Raw genomic sequence first — 18,432 nt, 5'->3', positions numbered from 1 at the left:
TTACCTGTTAAACTGTCTTTACCTCAACCCAGAGTTTTCTCACTTCTATTCTTCCAATTCTCCCCTCCAGTGGGATGAGGGAAAGAAGTGGGTGGGGCTGAGCTGTCTACCAGGGTTAAATCACAAGATCATGGTTTAACTGGTCTCTTAAAAAAGAAGACCAAAAAACCCCACATTCACACATTTCAGCTCTGACAGATGTATTACTTTTAATACGGCTTGGTACTGAAAGGCTATGCAACAATCTGGGTTTGGTTTTTTTTGGTGCGATTTTTTTTGTTTGTTTGGCGTTTTTTTGTTTGTTTTGGTTTGGTTTTTACTTACTGTTAGAAGAATGAAAAATCTTTTGACTTACTGAACTTGGGAAGGAGCAGTGTTGTGCAACTACATGCATGCTAAGTAACTTCATATTTACAGAAAGTACTTTCTTCAATACAGTAGTAGTAAGAAGAATCCCAAAACATCCTGTTCATTTAGAAATGCTTTCATGAAGTCTTCTTGTAATAAACTTCTATCCCCTCATGTTACTATAAAATAGGATAGCATAAAAGGTCTGCATTTAGGAATGCAGCTTTTTCTTATTCAGAGCACCAGACAATATCTATGAACATTTTAGTTCCCACTACTGTGCCACCTATAGCATCAATTCTCTCTACACTGACAAATAATCTGTCATTTTATTCTGTTTTATTTAAGATTAAGTGCTTTTTATATTGACTTATTTACTCATTAAAGCACTTGAAAAGAGTAAGTCAACTGCTTGCAACTGTGCATTTGAATACAGACGAATCCCAGGAGACTGGGCACAGTCATGTTAAACAATTTAACACAGAGGAATACATCTAGGGGAAGGGTCATACCGGTGAAGCAGAACTCTTCTTACTGTACTCTTATAAGCACTTGCTCTAAAATAGGTGTGCAGGGGATGAACAACTCAGTATAACCTTGTGATGTAATATTACAGGAATCAAGTATCTTTCACTGTGTCAGGCTTTCTATACCACTGTTGACCTGTTTCACATCATCCAATGTACGTGTTACAGAAAAGTCGTAAGATCAAAGAGACTGCAGAAGAAAGCTTTTCTTCTGAAGGCAGAAAAATTGTCTTACACCAGACAGATAGAACAAACAATTTCTTACTCAAGAGGACAATTAGCCATAGAATTTTGCAAGGAGAAAATACTATGCAATAGAGAGCCCTCTGATCTGGGAGAAAGGCCTAACAGCAGAAAGTTAAAGTTAGGCTGCTTGGTATACAAATTAATTTCCCATTAGCAATAAGCCACTGGAAAAAAGTACCAGATCTGTGTCAGAAGCTGAAGAAAGCAGTCTTTAAATCAAGATCTGCAGTTTTTCTAGAAACTACATATAACCAAATGGCAGTTACCGAGTCTTTTTTTTTAATCACACACACACACGCACAAAAAAAAACGAAGCCAAATCAAAAACAAAACACACACAAAAAAACCTCCAAAAACCTTGAGAAAATAGAAATAATTTATGACATAAAATTCTGACCATGCAACAGGATGGCTCCTGAAACAAAACAAAGAAAACAACAAACAGGAAAACAAGAGACTCAGACACACTAGCCTCTGGAAATTTCCCCTGCATCTTGCATGTCCTTGGCCACATCCAGGTGCACGCTCTCCTAGTCTCTCTCTCTCTCTCTCTCTCTCCTATTAATGTTAGCCATAGAGTTTTACTATAATACACTCTGGTACACTGTTTCTCCCAACTGCCTCACACTTCCCTTCTCCAGGCACAAGTACCTTGTGTTCAGCACAGATCAAGCTCTGATAGATACCTCTACGACCATTAAAGGTATTCTGTTTATTATCTTAGTAAGTAATTCAGCCTAGATCAGACCAAGTTCTACAATCCTCTTCCTTCAAAAGGATGAATTAGCTACTGCAAATATTTCAAGCTTCCCCAAAATAAAGCTTAGCTAGAAACTCCGTAAGAGGCAAAATTGCAGCAAGTATAACAGAGAAGAAGAAATGAGGCTCCCAATCTATCTTCAAGTTAGTGCAAGTTTACTGAGGGTAAATGAACCTATAATCAATGCTTTTGCCTCAGTCAGACATGAGAAATTCATGAGGCATTCAAGAGTTCTGTATTTAGCCTAAATATTAACTGGACATCAATAAAGAGAAATTAGTTGTAAGCATTGGGACAGACGCACTGCTGAGGTGTGGAGTTGTCATTATTTGTGTGATCACAAAAATACAATGCTGGCATTGTCTGCCTGAATACAAGAAACTGAAAGTCAAACACTATACAGTCAATGAATATTCACTGCCAGACAAAAATGCCCCATGTAGAGTTTTCAAGAGATCTCACTTCATGTCAAAGTCCTCTGGTGCAAGTTACAATGAAAAAAAACTAATAACTGATATTTAACTGACTCACAAACGAGATGTATGTCCCCAGCTGCTACAGTAAGTAAAGCATTTACTTTCTAAAATGAAAGACCTTCACATGCTGCTGTTGGAAAAAGCAGATTTTGTACTTCTTTTGATCTGTGGACTTTGAAACATTTAACTCTTCCTGCATGTGGGATATGCAGCAGTCTGTAGATCATAATAAACAGCTTGTGTTTAAGATAATGTATGTCCTCAGATACCTAATCTGAAACTAAGTATTTGCTGCTTAATAACTTGGTAACTGACATACCAAGCAAAAAGCTAGGAATAGGGGGTGAGGGTGGTGTGGGTAAATGGGTGGAGAAAAGCATTCTTCCAGCAAAACTGAAGTCAACCTCTTCTTCACTGACTGGGGACAATGCATGAACTTGCTTCATCTTTTTCAATCAAAGAAAGAACTCTCACTCAAATTCTGGAAAATATACATATCCATTCACTCTGGCTGATGATGCACAGTCCACTCAATTGTAGTGGACATTTAAAACAAACCAAACCAAAACAAAGCAAAGCCCCTTAAGCTTTGATTCCTTTAAAAAGTTGGTATACTAACAAAACTATCTTGAAAATAAAGTAATTTGCTAGTGCACTTACTGATGTACAAAGACTGAGGTAGTCACAGATTTTGATAACTGCAGACTGGAAAGAATAAAACTGCTCTATTTCTGATAGTGTTAGAGTACTAAATTTTCTCGCAGTGACAGTGTCTGAACAGTCACACATCATGAATATTCAACAAAAGTGCTCCCTAATGAAAGCACAATTATTTTAATTAGTACTTTTTTGAGGGTTCACAAATACAGTACAGCACAACTGAAGAATGCAAGCACCTATGTCAACAAAACTTGCCATGCCCACTGAAAACCTACGAGACATACCTGATTACTGCTTTTTGCAGCAGAGTTGGTCTGAGCTGTATTTGAAGAAAGGGAATCAAAAAAGGCTTGGTCAGCTAATGAGTTACCACAGGTAATTCCATCTTTTGCACCTTCAGTTATAATCTGAAAAAGTAGCAAAATATTTTTCCATTAATCAAATGATGTAAATGATGATTTGAGACAGTAATTTGGAGAACCAAAAGCTAGTAGACCATGAGCTAGCCAACTGAAGACAAATATGGTCATGTGAGCCAGCATCATCTCATCCTCTCCCCTCACACACACTTTTTCAATAAACACGGCATTGGTGAAGGAAATGAGGGACATGCCCTAAGAGGAGGCTGCAGGAATTACAGCCAGGGTCTTCACCCCACTGGTAGCCTGCAGACATCCAGACACTGGGCTCTCCAAGAGTGAAATGGATTCCAGTCTTTTCACTGAGACCCCCATTCCATTCCCACCCCCATATCACTTGTCTTCAAAACAAAGAGCAGATCAACACACAAAGAGAAAGCAAAGGGCCTCAGGAAGAATACAAACTGAGTAGTCTCTGGTTTTAAGATACTATATCCTGACTTCCAGAAATGGAATTCCATTCCAGAGATTTATAAGCATGTGGCAAATCAGCCACAGAAACATCAGTGTAAACATAGATTACTCATTTCACTTCCATATCTGTGTCTTCAGACAGGAAAACAATAATTATTGGATCACGAGGCCCCCAAACCAAGAAGCAGTCTAAAATAGCTCATGTTCTGCAGGTCACCAGTATTTGCTACAGATAACCTCCTGTTGCATTTCTTGGGGAATGATTAAGAAGCACAGTAGCTTGGATGGCATGTTTGCACTGGCCTCCAAAGCCAGCTATAGCTGCTCAATAAGATTATATATTCTAAGCCTTAACACTGGAACTTTTATGTTTGTGCAGTACAGTCTGATCAGTGAACTAGAGGATAGCTTTTTCAGTAGTTCTACTTTCTTAGCGCAGAGCAGCACTTACCTCAACATAATCTGTTGGAACAAGTCCTCTCTCACCTTGGCTGTTTTTTCCTTCTAACCAGCCTCCACCAACATCCTAGAAGAAGGAATAATATAGAAACAGTTTTGCTAGACAGATCCCACAGCATGCTTTAAACAGCTCAGAAGGAAGCACTGTCTTGCTGTCAAATGCAATGTTCAAAATACTGTTACAACTGCATGACCACGAACAAATTCATTTAAATCTGCTGAAACAGCAGATACTTACTTATATAGAACACAGAGAGTTCTTGTTTCACACAGCTACTGTTGACTTTTGACTCAACAAATGTAAGGGTAGAAAAAGGTTGATTTTCAGCACTTTATGAAACCAGTCAACTGTCTGGACACAGACTGCATCAAAACACAGCTATTAGAATGCCAATCCCAAAGTATTACTTTTAATCAACAGATTATAAGGAAACAAGACCCAAGGAATTAAGCTGTTGCTAATATGTGTAAAATCTCTGCTTCACATATTGAAGATACTGAGGTGTGTGGTGAGTGGGAGCTACAACCCACAAAAATATTAAGCAGAATCTCAAGATTAAGAGAAGCACATGCCATGCAAGATCTGGAGACACTCTAGTTTACAGTGAATTTCAGAGGCAGATCTCATGCTATTAGTTAGGACAGAACTAAGACAGTTCACCTCTGATCTTTGTGGGACATCTTGTTATTTGGTTGTGTTTGTTTTATTTTTTAAACAAGTATCCTACATACACTAAGCAGTTCAGCAAAGTCAATTCCAGGACAACTTTATTAGCAATAAGCCAGTTCTATTTTAAATCAAGCTGTTCCTTAAACACATTGTTATGGGTCAAGCAAACTCACAGCTGAAAACTGGAACCACATATGCTAGACCACAGTTTTTTAATTTCAGGTTTTCTTAATTTGTCTTTTAACAGATGTATTTGTTTATTCTTTATTTTGTTCTTTAACTTGGAAATTTTATGTAATCCTGCACATAGTAAGAAGTCTGCTTATGTAATCAAGATTTTAAACAGTAAAGATCAATCAGTTATTAAAATAACAAATTCATTTCCTTTTTCTTATAAACCTGAAAGCTTACACGTAATAACACAAACAATGTGGCACCTCACATTATAAATTCAACTAGCCTGCTTAACTGCAAGAGCAAGGACACCTTGCGCCAGAAGTCATATTTGCAGTGCTACACTTCAGAGTGATCATCAGTGGGCTTTCATGACTTACGCTATTGCCATCTAAACTTACCATATCAAAAAAGGTCAAGAGCTTTTGTGGCAGTCCATGTCACAGTTCAATCATGGACATGAAAAACTAAAAAGTTCTACTTGCTTTTAAGTAATCTTAACGCAGAGATGTCTTGTTCAGCAGGAACTACCTTAAAAGTGGTAAACTATTTCTTTAGTTCTACTTTTGTGAACCACCATTAAGCTCCTGAAGCAACTTAAAATGTTACCTCCGCCACAGCTTTCATCCGATGTCACCCAGAACCCCTTTTCTTCCACCTACTAGAATTGGGTAAGAAAGTGCACTGAAACCTTGATTCCATCTCGGGTCTTACCGGGTTTGTAATTACGATGATCTCTCCTTCGCTGACTGTCAGCTCGTTGTTTCCAGGCTCAGCAGCAAAATCATACATAACACGAGCCTGTATGTGTAAAAAGAATATAGCTGTGAGCTTTCTAGGTTCTTTCAAAAAGATTTTATGAAGCAAGTATCAGCACAACTTACTCTTAAGTAGCAGAAACAGTAAGTGGAGTAAGGCTAGATGTACAAAGAGCAACTCAGCATGCAGGAAACAAACATTTCCTAAGAAAAACTCCAAAGTAAACACTAACACAAACTTTATAAGATGAAAATCTCCTGTGGAGTTTGTTAGAGATGATCATTATCGCTCAAAGTGAAGTGCAAGGTCCCTGGGTTGGGACAATCCCAGGCACAGCTACAGGTTGGGCAGAGAAGAGATTCAGAGCAGCCCTGCAGAGAAGGACTTGGGGGTGTTGATCAACAAGAAACTAAACATGAGCCAGCTTCAGCATGCATAGCCCAGAAAGCCAACGGTATGCTGGGCTGCATCAGAAGAAGCAAAGGAGGTGATCCTACGCCTCTACTCTGCTCTTGTGAGACCCTGCTCGGCGTGTGTGCAGTTCTGGTGTCCTCAATACAAGGATGACATGGAGCTGTTGGAGGAAGCTCAAAGGAGGCCACAAGGATGATAAGGGGCAGGTGCATCTCCCATATGAAGACAGGCTGAGAAAACTGGGGCTGTTCAGCCTGGAGAAGAGAAGGCTGTGTGGAGACCTCATAGCAGCCTTCCAATATCTGAAGGAAGCCTACAGAGATGCCAGGGAGGGACTCTTCATCAGGGGCTATTTAGCCTATTCCTATTCAGCCACAGGACAAGGGGCAATGGGTTCAACTTTGAACAGGGAAGTTCAGGTTGGATATAAGGAAGAAGTTCTTTACTGTGAGGCACCGGAACAGGTTGCCCAAAGAAGCTGTGAATGCTCTGTCCCTGGAAGTGTTCAAGGCCAGGCTGAATGGAGCCTTGGGCAACATGTTACAGTGCGAGGCATCCCTGCCCATGGCAGGGGGGCTGGAACTAGATGATCTTAAGGTCCCTTCCAACCCAAACCATTCTATGATTATTTTCCAGGAAGATTCACAGTTTAAAACTGGCTGTTCTCTGCCATGTCCAGAACTATCTGTACAACCTTTTCCAGGAAAAGGTAAGGCTTCTAACTTCCAATTAGAAAGCAAACAATCCAATTAACACCACCCACCCCCCCCAAGACATTCCAACTCCAATTTGGGTAAAGTGAACCGTTTCAGAGAGCAAGCAATTCACAAAAACAAGTAACGGCAGATGTAAGTAAGCACTGCTGTACATAAAAAGTTGTACGTAAATTGTTTTGAAATTCTCTGTACACAGGAGGAACTATGCAAATGCACAAACAGTGAGAGCAGGCCTGTTACATATTGGCTTGAGGGAGAGAAGGAAAAACAAAACCAACTTCATGGAAGTGCTCAGACATACAAGAGCTTTGCTATATACTAACTACTACGCTACATAAAGAAATGTAGTGTTTGAAACATGGACAAAGTTATTTAACGTTTAAAGAACGGTTCTACTTTATATAAAGAATTACGACATGGCCTAAAATTACGGTCCCAAACATCTTAATTGTCTGCTATTAAATTCCTTTCCAATCTAAAAGTAGAGAAAGCTCTCAGGAATTAGAGGGACTGTATTTTCTCATAAACTGTTTAAATGGATTCAGAGAGCAGCTGCATGTTTTTTCCCCCTTGACTCTTAAAGGAAGATCTAGAATCAAAGTTTTAGCTTTTCATTTAAACAGTACATAAGATAGACTTTAAACTTGACCACAATAGACCCTCTATCTAAGCTTCTCTTCCCCTGAAAGAAAACTGACACTAGTAGAACTTATAAATTTAACACCTTATTATTTACACCTCAAGTCTTTATGTGCCCCAGAAGTAATGAATACATTATTTTATGTGATTGATGCCAATGCTGAAGTTTCAAAAAACAACAAAAAGAAAAGCAAGACTATAGGTCAGAAAAGAAAAACAGAAATAGACAACACTGACAGCCATAACAAAAACATCAATACTCAATGCAGACTACATCACAGCCCTTATTTCTCCAGTTTATATAGAATTACAATCAGCAGAAAATTTACTTCAGGAAACACGCCAATTTCGCTAGCACATCTTGAAAAAGGCAAGGCTATGGTCTCCTCTTCACCAGGTAGACATACACGTTAGTTACCTCAACTCACACAAAAAAAAAACAACCAACCCCAAAACCAAACAAAACAAACTGAATCCAAGAAAAACAATTTTTTATTGGCATCACTAACAACATTAGACACTGTGTACAGCAATGAGGTCCTTCTTGTCAGGTTGGGGGAAGGAACAAAAATGAACCTAAAGCCTAATTGTTTCTGCCATGAAGATGACAGCAAAATCACGATTTCTGTTGAAAGCAAGCTATGTGGTAGGAAAAAAGTAAGTCCCGGAAGACAAACATTCACCATCAAGCCCTGCCTGCCCCAAAACTGCAGGGTCTTACGATTCCCATCCAGACATCCCTTCTTCTGATATAAAACGAGAAAAAGCACAACTTCTCCCCCTCCCCTGGTTATCATGTGGAAATACTTCTGGCTGGTAACAAACACTTTAAGTCAGTGTAAATAAAAATAGAGCCAAGCAAAAATTTGTATGTTGTAGTTCAACTGACAAAGCTAATGTGAACCACGTGCATAACAACTCAATCACTTGGTCTTCTCCACTAGAGAAACACAACATTGCAGAAAACCATGTTCCCCAAATACTCTGAATGCCTCCTTGCATGAGAGCTTTTCATTCTGAACTGAGGCTTTCAGCACTTTGAGATCATGTCACGTAAAACCAAGATGAAGAAAACTGTTTTCAGTATTAACACTGTTTTCTTTCCAGCAGTAAAGCAGGCCTCCATGCAAATATAAGAATAAGCTGCCTTACTTTCCTTAAAAAGTAAACCAATCAGCATACCTTTTGAAATACAAGAACATTTTACATAGGGGGGTAAAATGTGCCACCCTCCAGGCTTTTCCCCTCAGCACTAATAGATGAAGGTGTTAAAACATGTCTTTTTACAGCAGGTTACTAATACTTATCCAGGTCCTGCAAGTCAATTTAACAACACTCAGATGCTAAGCATCTGAACCATGGGAAAAGCAGCTTTCTTAACCAGGGAGCCTTCTTAGCTTTCAAGTAGCTCACCATAGTATGAAGTTCTTGCTTTTATCCATAAGAATGATGTGTGCTCACCAGGACACAGGCAGATTTTACAAGTGCTCAGGAAAACTCTCAAAACGTCCCACAGTAATGACCAAACTGGAAAGGCAAGATGTATTTATGTGTAATAAGAGAACAGATACAAATACTAGGTTCTCCAGATGCAGCAGAGAAATAAAGTTACTAAAAAAATCTGGAAGTCTTCAGATTGTAGGGAAGGAAAACCAAGAGAGAGACACAGAATTTAATAAAGTCATTGTGCCAAAGTCTATCTATTCACCTGTTCCAGATGTCTGTTTCACATGTTGCTAAAAAAAGAAAAAAAAAAAAACAAACCAGCACAAACAAACAACAAACCAACTAGAAAACGGGAGAAAAGTTATAAACAAAATTTATTTTTGCCTTAATGCAGTTTAAGAAACTGATAATATATAAAAAGACTCACAATACTGCAGAAATAAATTATTACAGAACATTAAGCATTTGAGTACATCTGTAACAATTCATATATTGATGTCTCAAATACATTCCTCAAATTTTTTGCTGATACTCTCTGTAACACTTGCATTTTTGGGCTCGTTTGCTGAGTTAGGAAATCGAGTGCCTAAGAACTCATGACAAGTAAGTTTTGATGCTACTTTCCTACTGTTCAGATTTAATGGGAAAGTAGTATAAACTCCACAAATTCTAAAGTGAAACTAAGTCCCTAGCTGTTTTCCCCAAATTTAATAAGTGTATTGTTAAAATGGAAAACCTTTTAGCCTTTCTTTGGGCAGAGGCATCAGCCCCAACCCTATTTAAATTCTTGACATTCAGTTACAAACTACTATAAAAAGGAAAAAGGTTTCCATTTGCCTGATGTCACCGTCTCAGAAATACCTCTGCTGTATCACAGCAGCAAGGAGGGCAACACCTTCCAGGTTCATGCCTCACCTCCAGTTTCTGGTCCTACTGTTGTTGGGGGCAGCAGTTCCCAGATTCACAGGAGGAGATTAAAAAGAGGAACAAATTCCATTTTGTTTTTGAAAGTAAATGGGGCAGATAAATCTTTTCAGAGAAACCTGCATCCCACTAGAGAAGCAGAAACATCATTTGGGAAGCCTTGTAAAACATTTTTATAAAGAAGTTAACCATTAGCTAGGACTCCTCTTCAGAACTGAAGTCCTCAAATTTTAAACAGGCTTGGCAGTAAGCAGACCTGAACTGTTCTTCTAGGACAGCAGCTTAAGCTTTTAGCTGGAATGAAGAACAAAGGGCTTTTGGTCAAATAACTCCAGTAACATTTCCGTTATGAATAAACTTCAGAGAGGTTTGCTACAAAAACTATATTAGGTAATACAAATATTCTTCAGTAGGTCTTACAAATGTAAGCCTTTGAAACCAGCTTCTTGAGAAACACCGGTAAGCAGCAAGCTGACTACATCTGGAAACACAGAATAGTACACATTTTCTGTCTTCACAAACATTTTATTCATTTTCTACCACAAGGTTTTTTGACATCTGTTCTTTGGGGGGGGGGGGGGGCTGTCACATTTTTGGGGGAGGATTTTTCTGGTTTGGGTTTTGGTTGGTTGGTTGGATTGGTTTGGGAAAGGAGGTGTCGCTTGTCTATTTGTTTTGTTTGGTTTTGTACTTTTTTTTTTCCTCTCCCAGACTTTTCTCACCAATATTGTTTTTAGAAATAAAACACATCTTTTACACGGCAGTTCTAAGAGAAGAAAACAGAAACAGCAGGTTAGGATCCCAGGATTAGAGAAATTGAGGAAGCAGAAATAAAAGGATAAAGACAAAATACTAGCTGCAGATCAGTAAGTTCAGAAATTGGCAGTATCTTTTGATTACATCCAAAAGAACAGTTCAAAATGAAGCATGTAGTCTAAAAAGTGGCAATACTTTGCCAACAAAAGGGAACTGAGATTATTTTTGCATGTTCAGCTCTGTACTGTTTGATCTTTTACAGCAATTTGCACTGTGATTACTGTCCAATATTGTTTTTGAGGTAGTTTAGAACAACTGCAAGACGTCTGACTTGTTATCAGCTTTAAAGCCCTAGCTGTCTTTATTACCTTAGCAAAGCTACAGAAATGATGCAAGCAGGGCAGGCAAGGCTCCAAGTGACAGTTTAACCATTGTTTCATTTCACAGACTACCTTAACTGACCCATTTTAATGAATCTTTGAAAAAATACTCTCAGCAAGTCAAAACACATGCTAAGTCCCCACTGTGGATATTACTAAGGGTACTGTGAGAAGTTTAAAACAACTAACGTCCAAAGAGCTCAGAAAAACACCAAGTGCTTCAGAAACACAGGCAGGAGTCCCGTTGCTTCTTTCCCATCTCAGAGCACTGAGGATACTACCTTTCTTCCAACGTGGAGATTGTTTAGACAGACTTAACCTTTCCCCAACCCTTTACCCTGAAAGCCAAACTCATCCAAAAGCCAGTAAATACTCCAAGACTGAAGAGATTTTCACTGCAGCTGCTGCAACATCTGCAGCTATGATTTGACCAAAAAGAATTACTCTTCATTTTAGCTTCTCCATGACAACTGCATCAGACTGATTGACAAAGTGTACATTTGCATAGCCTATGCAGAAATATTAAGTGTCTCTTCAAGTCCTTATGCCTCTCAGCCTGGAGAAGCAACTACCTCCTGTCCTGCCTACTGTAAAGAAATCTCTACACTTGTTCCTCTCACAGGCATTTCTATGAGACAAGAAGCATACTCGCCTGAAGAAACCAAACCATGCCTTCAAACTGTTTTTTATTGTGATTTTATTAAACAATAGGTAAAAATTAAAATTCAATTGTCTAAAATAAATCCCTTTAGTATTACACTTCTTTTATAACACAATTTCCTTATTGCTTTCAGCAACATCAGAATTAAAACAAAATCATCCAAAAAATGAAACCAAGTTCAGTCCAGAACACCACTCTGGGACAAGAGAGGTCAAAATACTCAGGTATCATTACTCCAAGTACCTCACCAGCTGTAACTGCTAGATCCTCACATTACTCTACAATTTCACAATAAATATTGTGTCTCTTGACCATCTCGCTCACTTTCTTAGCAGTTTTTCAACCCTAAAATACTTTAAAGAGCCTGCAGCTAGCCATTTGAAGTCAACACCACTAACCATAAGAACATTAGAAGCAAATTAAATACAAATAAAAAGCTAAGAAACAGACTTGCATTATTTCTTCCAGCTAATAAAACATACCTGCTGACAGAGGAGAAGTGGAAAGGGAGCTCCTTTTCAGCCTCACAAGCTGCATGTGTTTACAATATTCAGGAAGGTATTTAATTAAGTATTCATTATCTCATATTGCAAGAAAATGGTTAACAATGCATGAGGAGTTTCCAAAAAGCACAAAATAGTTTGAAGTGTTCACGGGGTAAGGAACAGCAATGAAATACCTTATTACCACCAGCACACATGCGGCTCACACTGGCACTTCTAGAATTAAAGGTGCAATAAGCTTTCTTTGAAATCATTTTTGTATGATGTTATGTAATAAAGAAGAGATTAGGCAAGTTTTCAGGTGTTAAAGAGAGTTGGAAATGCTTTCTGTAGTAATAAAGACAATGACTTATTAGCCTCTTCACAGCAACTTGGGCTTTCCTCAGTGAGGGCAGATTAGCTCTTCCGCTCTACCACACAGGACTTCATTGTCTTGCTAAAAATCAGATTTTGGTCAGGAGAGAAGACCTGACCTCTGTTCAGGCTGGTCCAGCTCATTTTTGGTTGTGCATCTAATTTTTGTTTTAAAGAACATGCGCTTCTTTATAGCTGTCTACCTGTAAGCAAACATTAGCACGCATCAAAGCCCACTGAAACACACTCCTGGCCAGCATTACAGGCAGCATGCATACTAAGAACTTGCATTTGAGTGAATTCCTACACGTCAGGAAGCCCCTGTTCAGCTCAAGCATCTAGGACTGAGAGTTACTGGTGCAGTATGAGGACTAAAATGGTTAAAAGATGAAGATCTCTCAGAAGTGCTAAATATAAGAGATGTTAAAATCTTTAGATACTAAAGCAAATTATAGCTTCTTTCCATACAGTTACTAATCAGGTGGGTAGATAACCACTGCCACAGAGCATGGAAAAAGCAAAGAGAAACTGGTATTTTCCAGTTTACAACAGTGCTCAAGAATTTTAAAATCTGTGGATTATCTATAAGCAGCTCAGTAGTTTTAAAAAGGAGCATTTAAATTCTCATACTTTCAAAAGAACTATCATGCACTAAATTGTGGGATGATACAGACTTATTTACAGGGCACTGTCAAACCAAGTAACAGAAGCAATACAGAAGCAAGGGAAATTCTGTTGCAGACATACATGCAACGCACCCATGTGACTTAGAAATGTTTCCAAATACTGACTCAGATACTCCTGTGAATCAGATCTCAGCTTTCAGTTGGGTTAAGCACCTGAAGTTTTTCTTGTGTAAAATGTTACTTATAAACCAGTTATAAGTTATTACCAATGTACTGCAAAATCTTTAAATGTGAGTGAAGAGCTCCAATGATACCAGAAGATCTTTTTCAGAATCTATTTACTGCACTGCTCCAAGTGCCCAGAGTTCCCCATATTTTTTCTTTCTTAATACCAACCTATTCCAGGTCCCCAAATAGGCTAGGGACAAAATTATTTCAAATTTTAGAAGGTTAATTCCAGGTACACCAGGACATACAACAACAAGTACAACATGGTTTGATGTTTACAGATGTTAGGCAGGATACACTTATCTCAATCATGATTAAAATCTGCCTTGGTTAGTCATTACTGTCTCTCTGAAATCAAACTGCAACACTTGAAGCAGTTTGCTGAATCAATATTTAACTGTGTGTTTCAGAAGCCTTACACTCCGAGTCCCCTTATGTTTTTGCCTCAAACTTCAGGGTGACCAGTATTGTACCTGCGCAGTCCTGTCCCCAAAGAACAAAGCCAGGAAGTGGTGAAGGTTTCAGAAAAAGCCTAGAGCCTTTGCCAGAAAAAATTGCCACATTGTGACCTACTCATTAAGACAGCTTGTAGTCACACAACTGCGCACCCTCAACAGGAGCGGAGATCAGGAAAAACAGTAATTATCCCAGTAATTGGAGAGGCACAAAGCTTCACTAAAGTTATCTAATGATGTTAAAATCTTTTCAGACTCACCATACTATTACAGGTTGTGCACTTCAATGTACCAGCACAGGCCAGTCTAGAGCAAGTGAAAAACTAGCAAAGCAAACTACCTGCATGTTAAAATGATGCTACCTCAAATAAAGCTTGACCTGGTAAAATACAGAATGGAACATTTGCACTACTTCGAAGTCCCAAACACTGGTAATATTAATAGGAAAACAACTTAATGGCAAGCTAATTGAAGACATCTAGGAAGGAATCTAAAAATCAGCAGAACACATCCTCAATGTGTATTTCTGCTAAATTCTCTGTTACTTGAGTAACCAACATTAATCAATATACAAATTGTTTGGGATCTCTTAGCCCTTTTTAGAAACACTACTTTATGAAAGCCCAATAATTGAACCATTTCTATGTCTACTTTATTTTATGAAGACAAGCGAGGAAACTATTCTACCAACATAAATGTCGGAATATCATTTTACCATTTTAGCAGATGAAGCTTTTTGACTCTAGAAATGGGCAAAGTTCAGGTTTTCAGGGTTCTAATGTATCCAAGCCTACAGCTATTTTATGCTTTTCTGCAGCTCAAATATGCAAAGCCCAGTCATTAGACCTGGCCAAAGAACACCCAGCACTTGAACTGGACATTGGTCACCTGCAGTTTAATGCAGCAATTTAATGCAACGTGGACACTGGCAGTATTGCTCTATCCCACTTCAAATCAAAAAACCCCCACCAAAACACCACCGCTACCACCCCACCCCCCACTCCCCCCAGAAAATAAATAGAGCTAATGAATGCCAGAACTGGATTAAGTCATACAACATTTCAAGTTTCTCTTTTACAAATCTCCATTTTTCATTTATTTCAATTAAACACAAACTCTTCTACCAGCAACCTTTACAGTGACAGAAAGCATCAAAGAAGTCAGAAAAGAAAGTCTGAACTTCTGCTTCCTTACAAATTACTAGAAAAAATGGCAGCTTGACAAAACGCAACAAGAGCTGTTGATATAAAAATTGCAATTCAACCACCATATACAAGCTTCCAAGAATATGGTGGAGTTATTTGCATCAAGGAAGATGCTTAATTTTGTATTCCATAAGCAACCATTTTCAGAAGACAAATAGAGGGCTATTAAGGGAGGAAATTACAGTACTGCTGTAACTAGGTAAGCACTAATTACATCCTATTATCATATGTTATTGCAATATTTGATTAATGAATGAAATCTTAGCCCTCCCCCTCCCGCATTAATGTAGTGGAGGAAATAGAACATTTAACCTTAATTATGAAGACTTTGTAGGACAAAATTATGTGTCTCATCAGCCATGGCCTTATGGCTACAGACAGATGAGTTGTATAGGCTGTCCAGGGAATCTTAGGATTTAAGTCAGAACTAACAGGAACAATAAATGTAATAGCCTTATATCAATCAGCTTTCCTCTGGAAATCACACATATAATCATAACCAATTAAAAAAATCCTCACACAGAAGAGAACCATTTTAAAGCTATGCTAAGAGGATTTTTACAGTTGTTCTTCAAAATTAGCCATTTTCTTGTATTAGCCAGGAAAACAAACGCTTTTCTTGAATTCAGCTAGAATTGAGAGGGCAACTTATTTTTGCTCTGAACATTGAGAGCTGGAGTCTCAGAAGGCTGGGAAAAGCAAAGCAAGTCCAAAACCTACTGTGTATAAACAGAGATACCATATGAATGCACAAAATAAAAGCACAACAGTTTTCTTGCCAAGGAGCAGCAGATGGCAACTCAGAGCAGAAGTCAGCAACACAACAGTAAGTCATGAGAAAATGCCCATCAACCAGTTGTACACCAGTCCCACTTTTTACAAGGTGGGACTGAATGATTTCACCTGGGCAAGTCCCACTTGCAGAAACCCCAGGTCAGGCATGGTTGCCCATCCCCAGAAGCAGCTATTTTGCTTGGACTCCCAGAGGACCTCCCTCAAGCTGCACTGCCAATCTTCCTACCACCTCCTCCTCCCTCCAGCCACCTACTTTGCACATTGAAAACCCCTCCTATACAGTGGCTTCCTTTAAGGGGCAGGGCCTGGGGAAAGAGCTGTTCTAAAATACAAGAGGAAATTAAGAGTTTTTACTAACACCAGCAAAATTGTTCAGATGCACAAAGTCACTGGTTTGACTCTACGCAGCACACTTACTAGCAGTGCCCGGGATGGCTCACATGCCCTTCATACCATGCCATATCCTGAATGTTCACTCACAACTACAGAACAGCTGGATCACCCTGTGTAAAGCCAGCTCCCCAAAAGAAGAGTTGACCCTCATGCCCTTCTCTTACTGTGGCTCTTACAGACGACTGTCTGTCAAAGTTCAATGATCCTGGCCTTAACTACCTCTCCCTCACACCCCCCACCTCACAGATATTTCTGACTAATAGCTCAAAGGGGAAAAAAAACCTTTGGAAAAAAAACCAACAAACTGATAAGGCTCAGACAGAGCTTAGATTAAATATTCCAGTAAGCAATATACATCTATTTTTTCCCTCCTCAGTAACACTTATATTATACTTACTGGACTACTACAACACTGCTTGTTTTTTTGAACTTTGTGTTACTTGGGAAACTCCTTTCCAGTCATAAATCACTGAGAGAGCAGGAATACAACTAAAGAAAATAAAAGCACAACCTCTGGCTCTCAGAGAAGCGTAAAGTGAATGTGAATGACCTTGTAATTGTAAAATATGCTTTAAAATAGATTAGCTATTAGTTAGTTCTAAATGCTGAACACTAATAGTTATTTACTTTAAGTAATTTCAGATAGCTAAATGTTGATCTCTCCTGCTGCAGTGTTTGCAGAAACAAATCACTCCCAGTATTTTACAGTCTCCATTACCTGCTTTTGTAAAGTTTTGCAAGACTGCTTCCAACATCAGAATTACTAGTAAATATAATACAGGAGGGAACCCATATATTTAAAACTGAAAAGTTTTCCTACCATTTTTCCCTTCGCAATCTCTGTAAACTCTGAAATTTGGTAGATAGCCAAATCAAATAAGTAGGTTTTTATAAACACAAGAATGTGTGGATATTCCCTGCTTCAGGGGCTTTTTCAAGACCTGAAAAAATCAGAGGTTCTAAATGAGGAATACAATTGACAGAGAAATTGAAAGAATGGAGTAAAATAAATGTGTTTTTATAAAACCACAGTTAACTGTAAAGACTCCTTGCTGAAACACTGATATATGGAGAAATGCTATCAGAGCAAAAATCTGAACTGACAAATCTATAACCCATATGAAGCTTATTACATCATCTGATACCAGACTTCCTTCTCTTTAGCTACTGTAATCATGTTTCTAACTAACAACCCCTGGTTATGAGTCTCTGATGACTCAATGACTAGGTGCTTGAAATAACTTTGAAAAACTGAGTCAGAGGAATCATTACGCAGGCATAGCATCATATGGACTCTCACCAGTTTACCAGCACAGACATCAGAAACCTTGCACTAGTAATTGCTGCAATGCAGCATAAACCCACTTTATCACAAAACTTTAGAAAAATCATACTGTCAGGGAGAAAAATAAAAGAACAGAAAAACCTGTATCTTCATAAAATAAGATTCTATCAGCTCTTGTGCTCATCCTAACATCTCACTCCAGGTCAGGAACCTCCAGTAAATTTGCATTATCTGACATTTTCACCTTCCCTAGCCATCTTGTTGCCCCTTAAAAAAAAAAAAGCAACAAAAACCCACAACAAAAACCAAACTAAATCAAAACCAAACAAAAACCACAAACAAAAAATCCCAAACCAACCACCACACCAAAATAATATGAAAAGTCCAAATTTTCACATCTACTTAATTACAGTTAAAAAAAAAATCCCCCAACTTTTCATATAATTGAGACCATGAAAAATCAAAATTCTTACTTCACTTTTAGTTTTGTTCCATCACATCCTACATATATAAAACAACTGTAATCTCATTCTTTTTATTACATCTTGCTTTCCTGAACTTAAATAGTGAAACATGCTGAATGGATTATGAAATAATCTGCACAGAAGCTCATTTCAACTCACAGCTGTATTAAGATTTATTAAGTGAATATTCTCTTAAGATGCAGTTTCCTAGAAAAGCCTACTTTCAAAGTTAGGACAATACAGAAGGCAGACTTTCAGAACACAAAGTTTGTGTAT

The 18,432-nt window shown here is 38.4% G+C and overlaps 1 protein-coding gene across 3 annotated transcripts in view; it reads right to left on the bottom strand.

The window, feature by feature from the left end:
• The window catches only part of SNX9 (sorting nexin 9), a 95,173-nt gene that overhangs the window by 36,047 nt on the left and 40,694 nt on the right, over positions 1-18,432 (bottom strand). For all 3 annotated transcript variants that reach the window (XM_061471621.1, XM_061471620.1, XM_061471619.1), the window contains exons 2-4: positions 5,868-5,954; positions 4,302-4,376; positions 3,302-3,424 (exon numbers count right to left, since the gene is read on the bottom strand). In XM_061471621.1, coding sequence (XP_061327605.1) covers positions 3,302-3,424; positions 4,302-4,376; positions 5,868-5,945 — 276 coding nt within the window. In that variant the 5' untranslated portion in view covers positions 5,946-5,954. The remainder of the gene's footprint in view (positions 1-3,301; positions 3,425-4,301; positions 4,377-5,867; positions 5,955-18,432) is intronic.

Source organism: Pezoporus flaviventris, unplaced genomic scaffold (genome assembly GCF_033815535.1).
Source record: "Pezoporus flaviventris isolate CSIRO_AGI_PZ_B2104156 unplaced genomic scaffold, CSIRO_AGI_Pfla_v1 ptg000066l, whole genome shotgun sequence".
Lineage (NCBI taxonomy): Eukaryota > Metazoa > Chordata > Aves > Psittaciformes > Psittacidae > Pezoporus > Pezoporus flaviventris.
The sequence above is the reverse complement of the archived record's forward strand: the minus strand, read 5'-3'. Positions and strand labels throughout refer to the sequence as shown.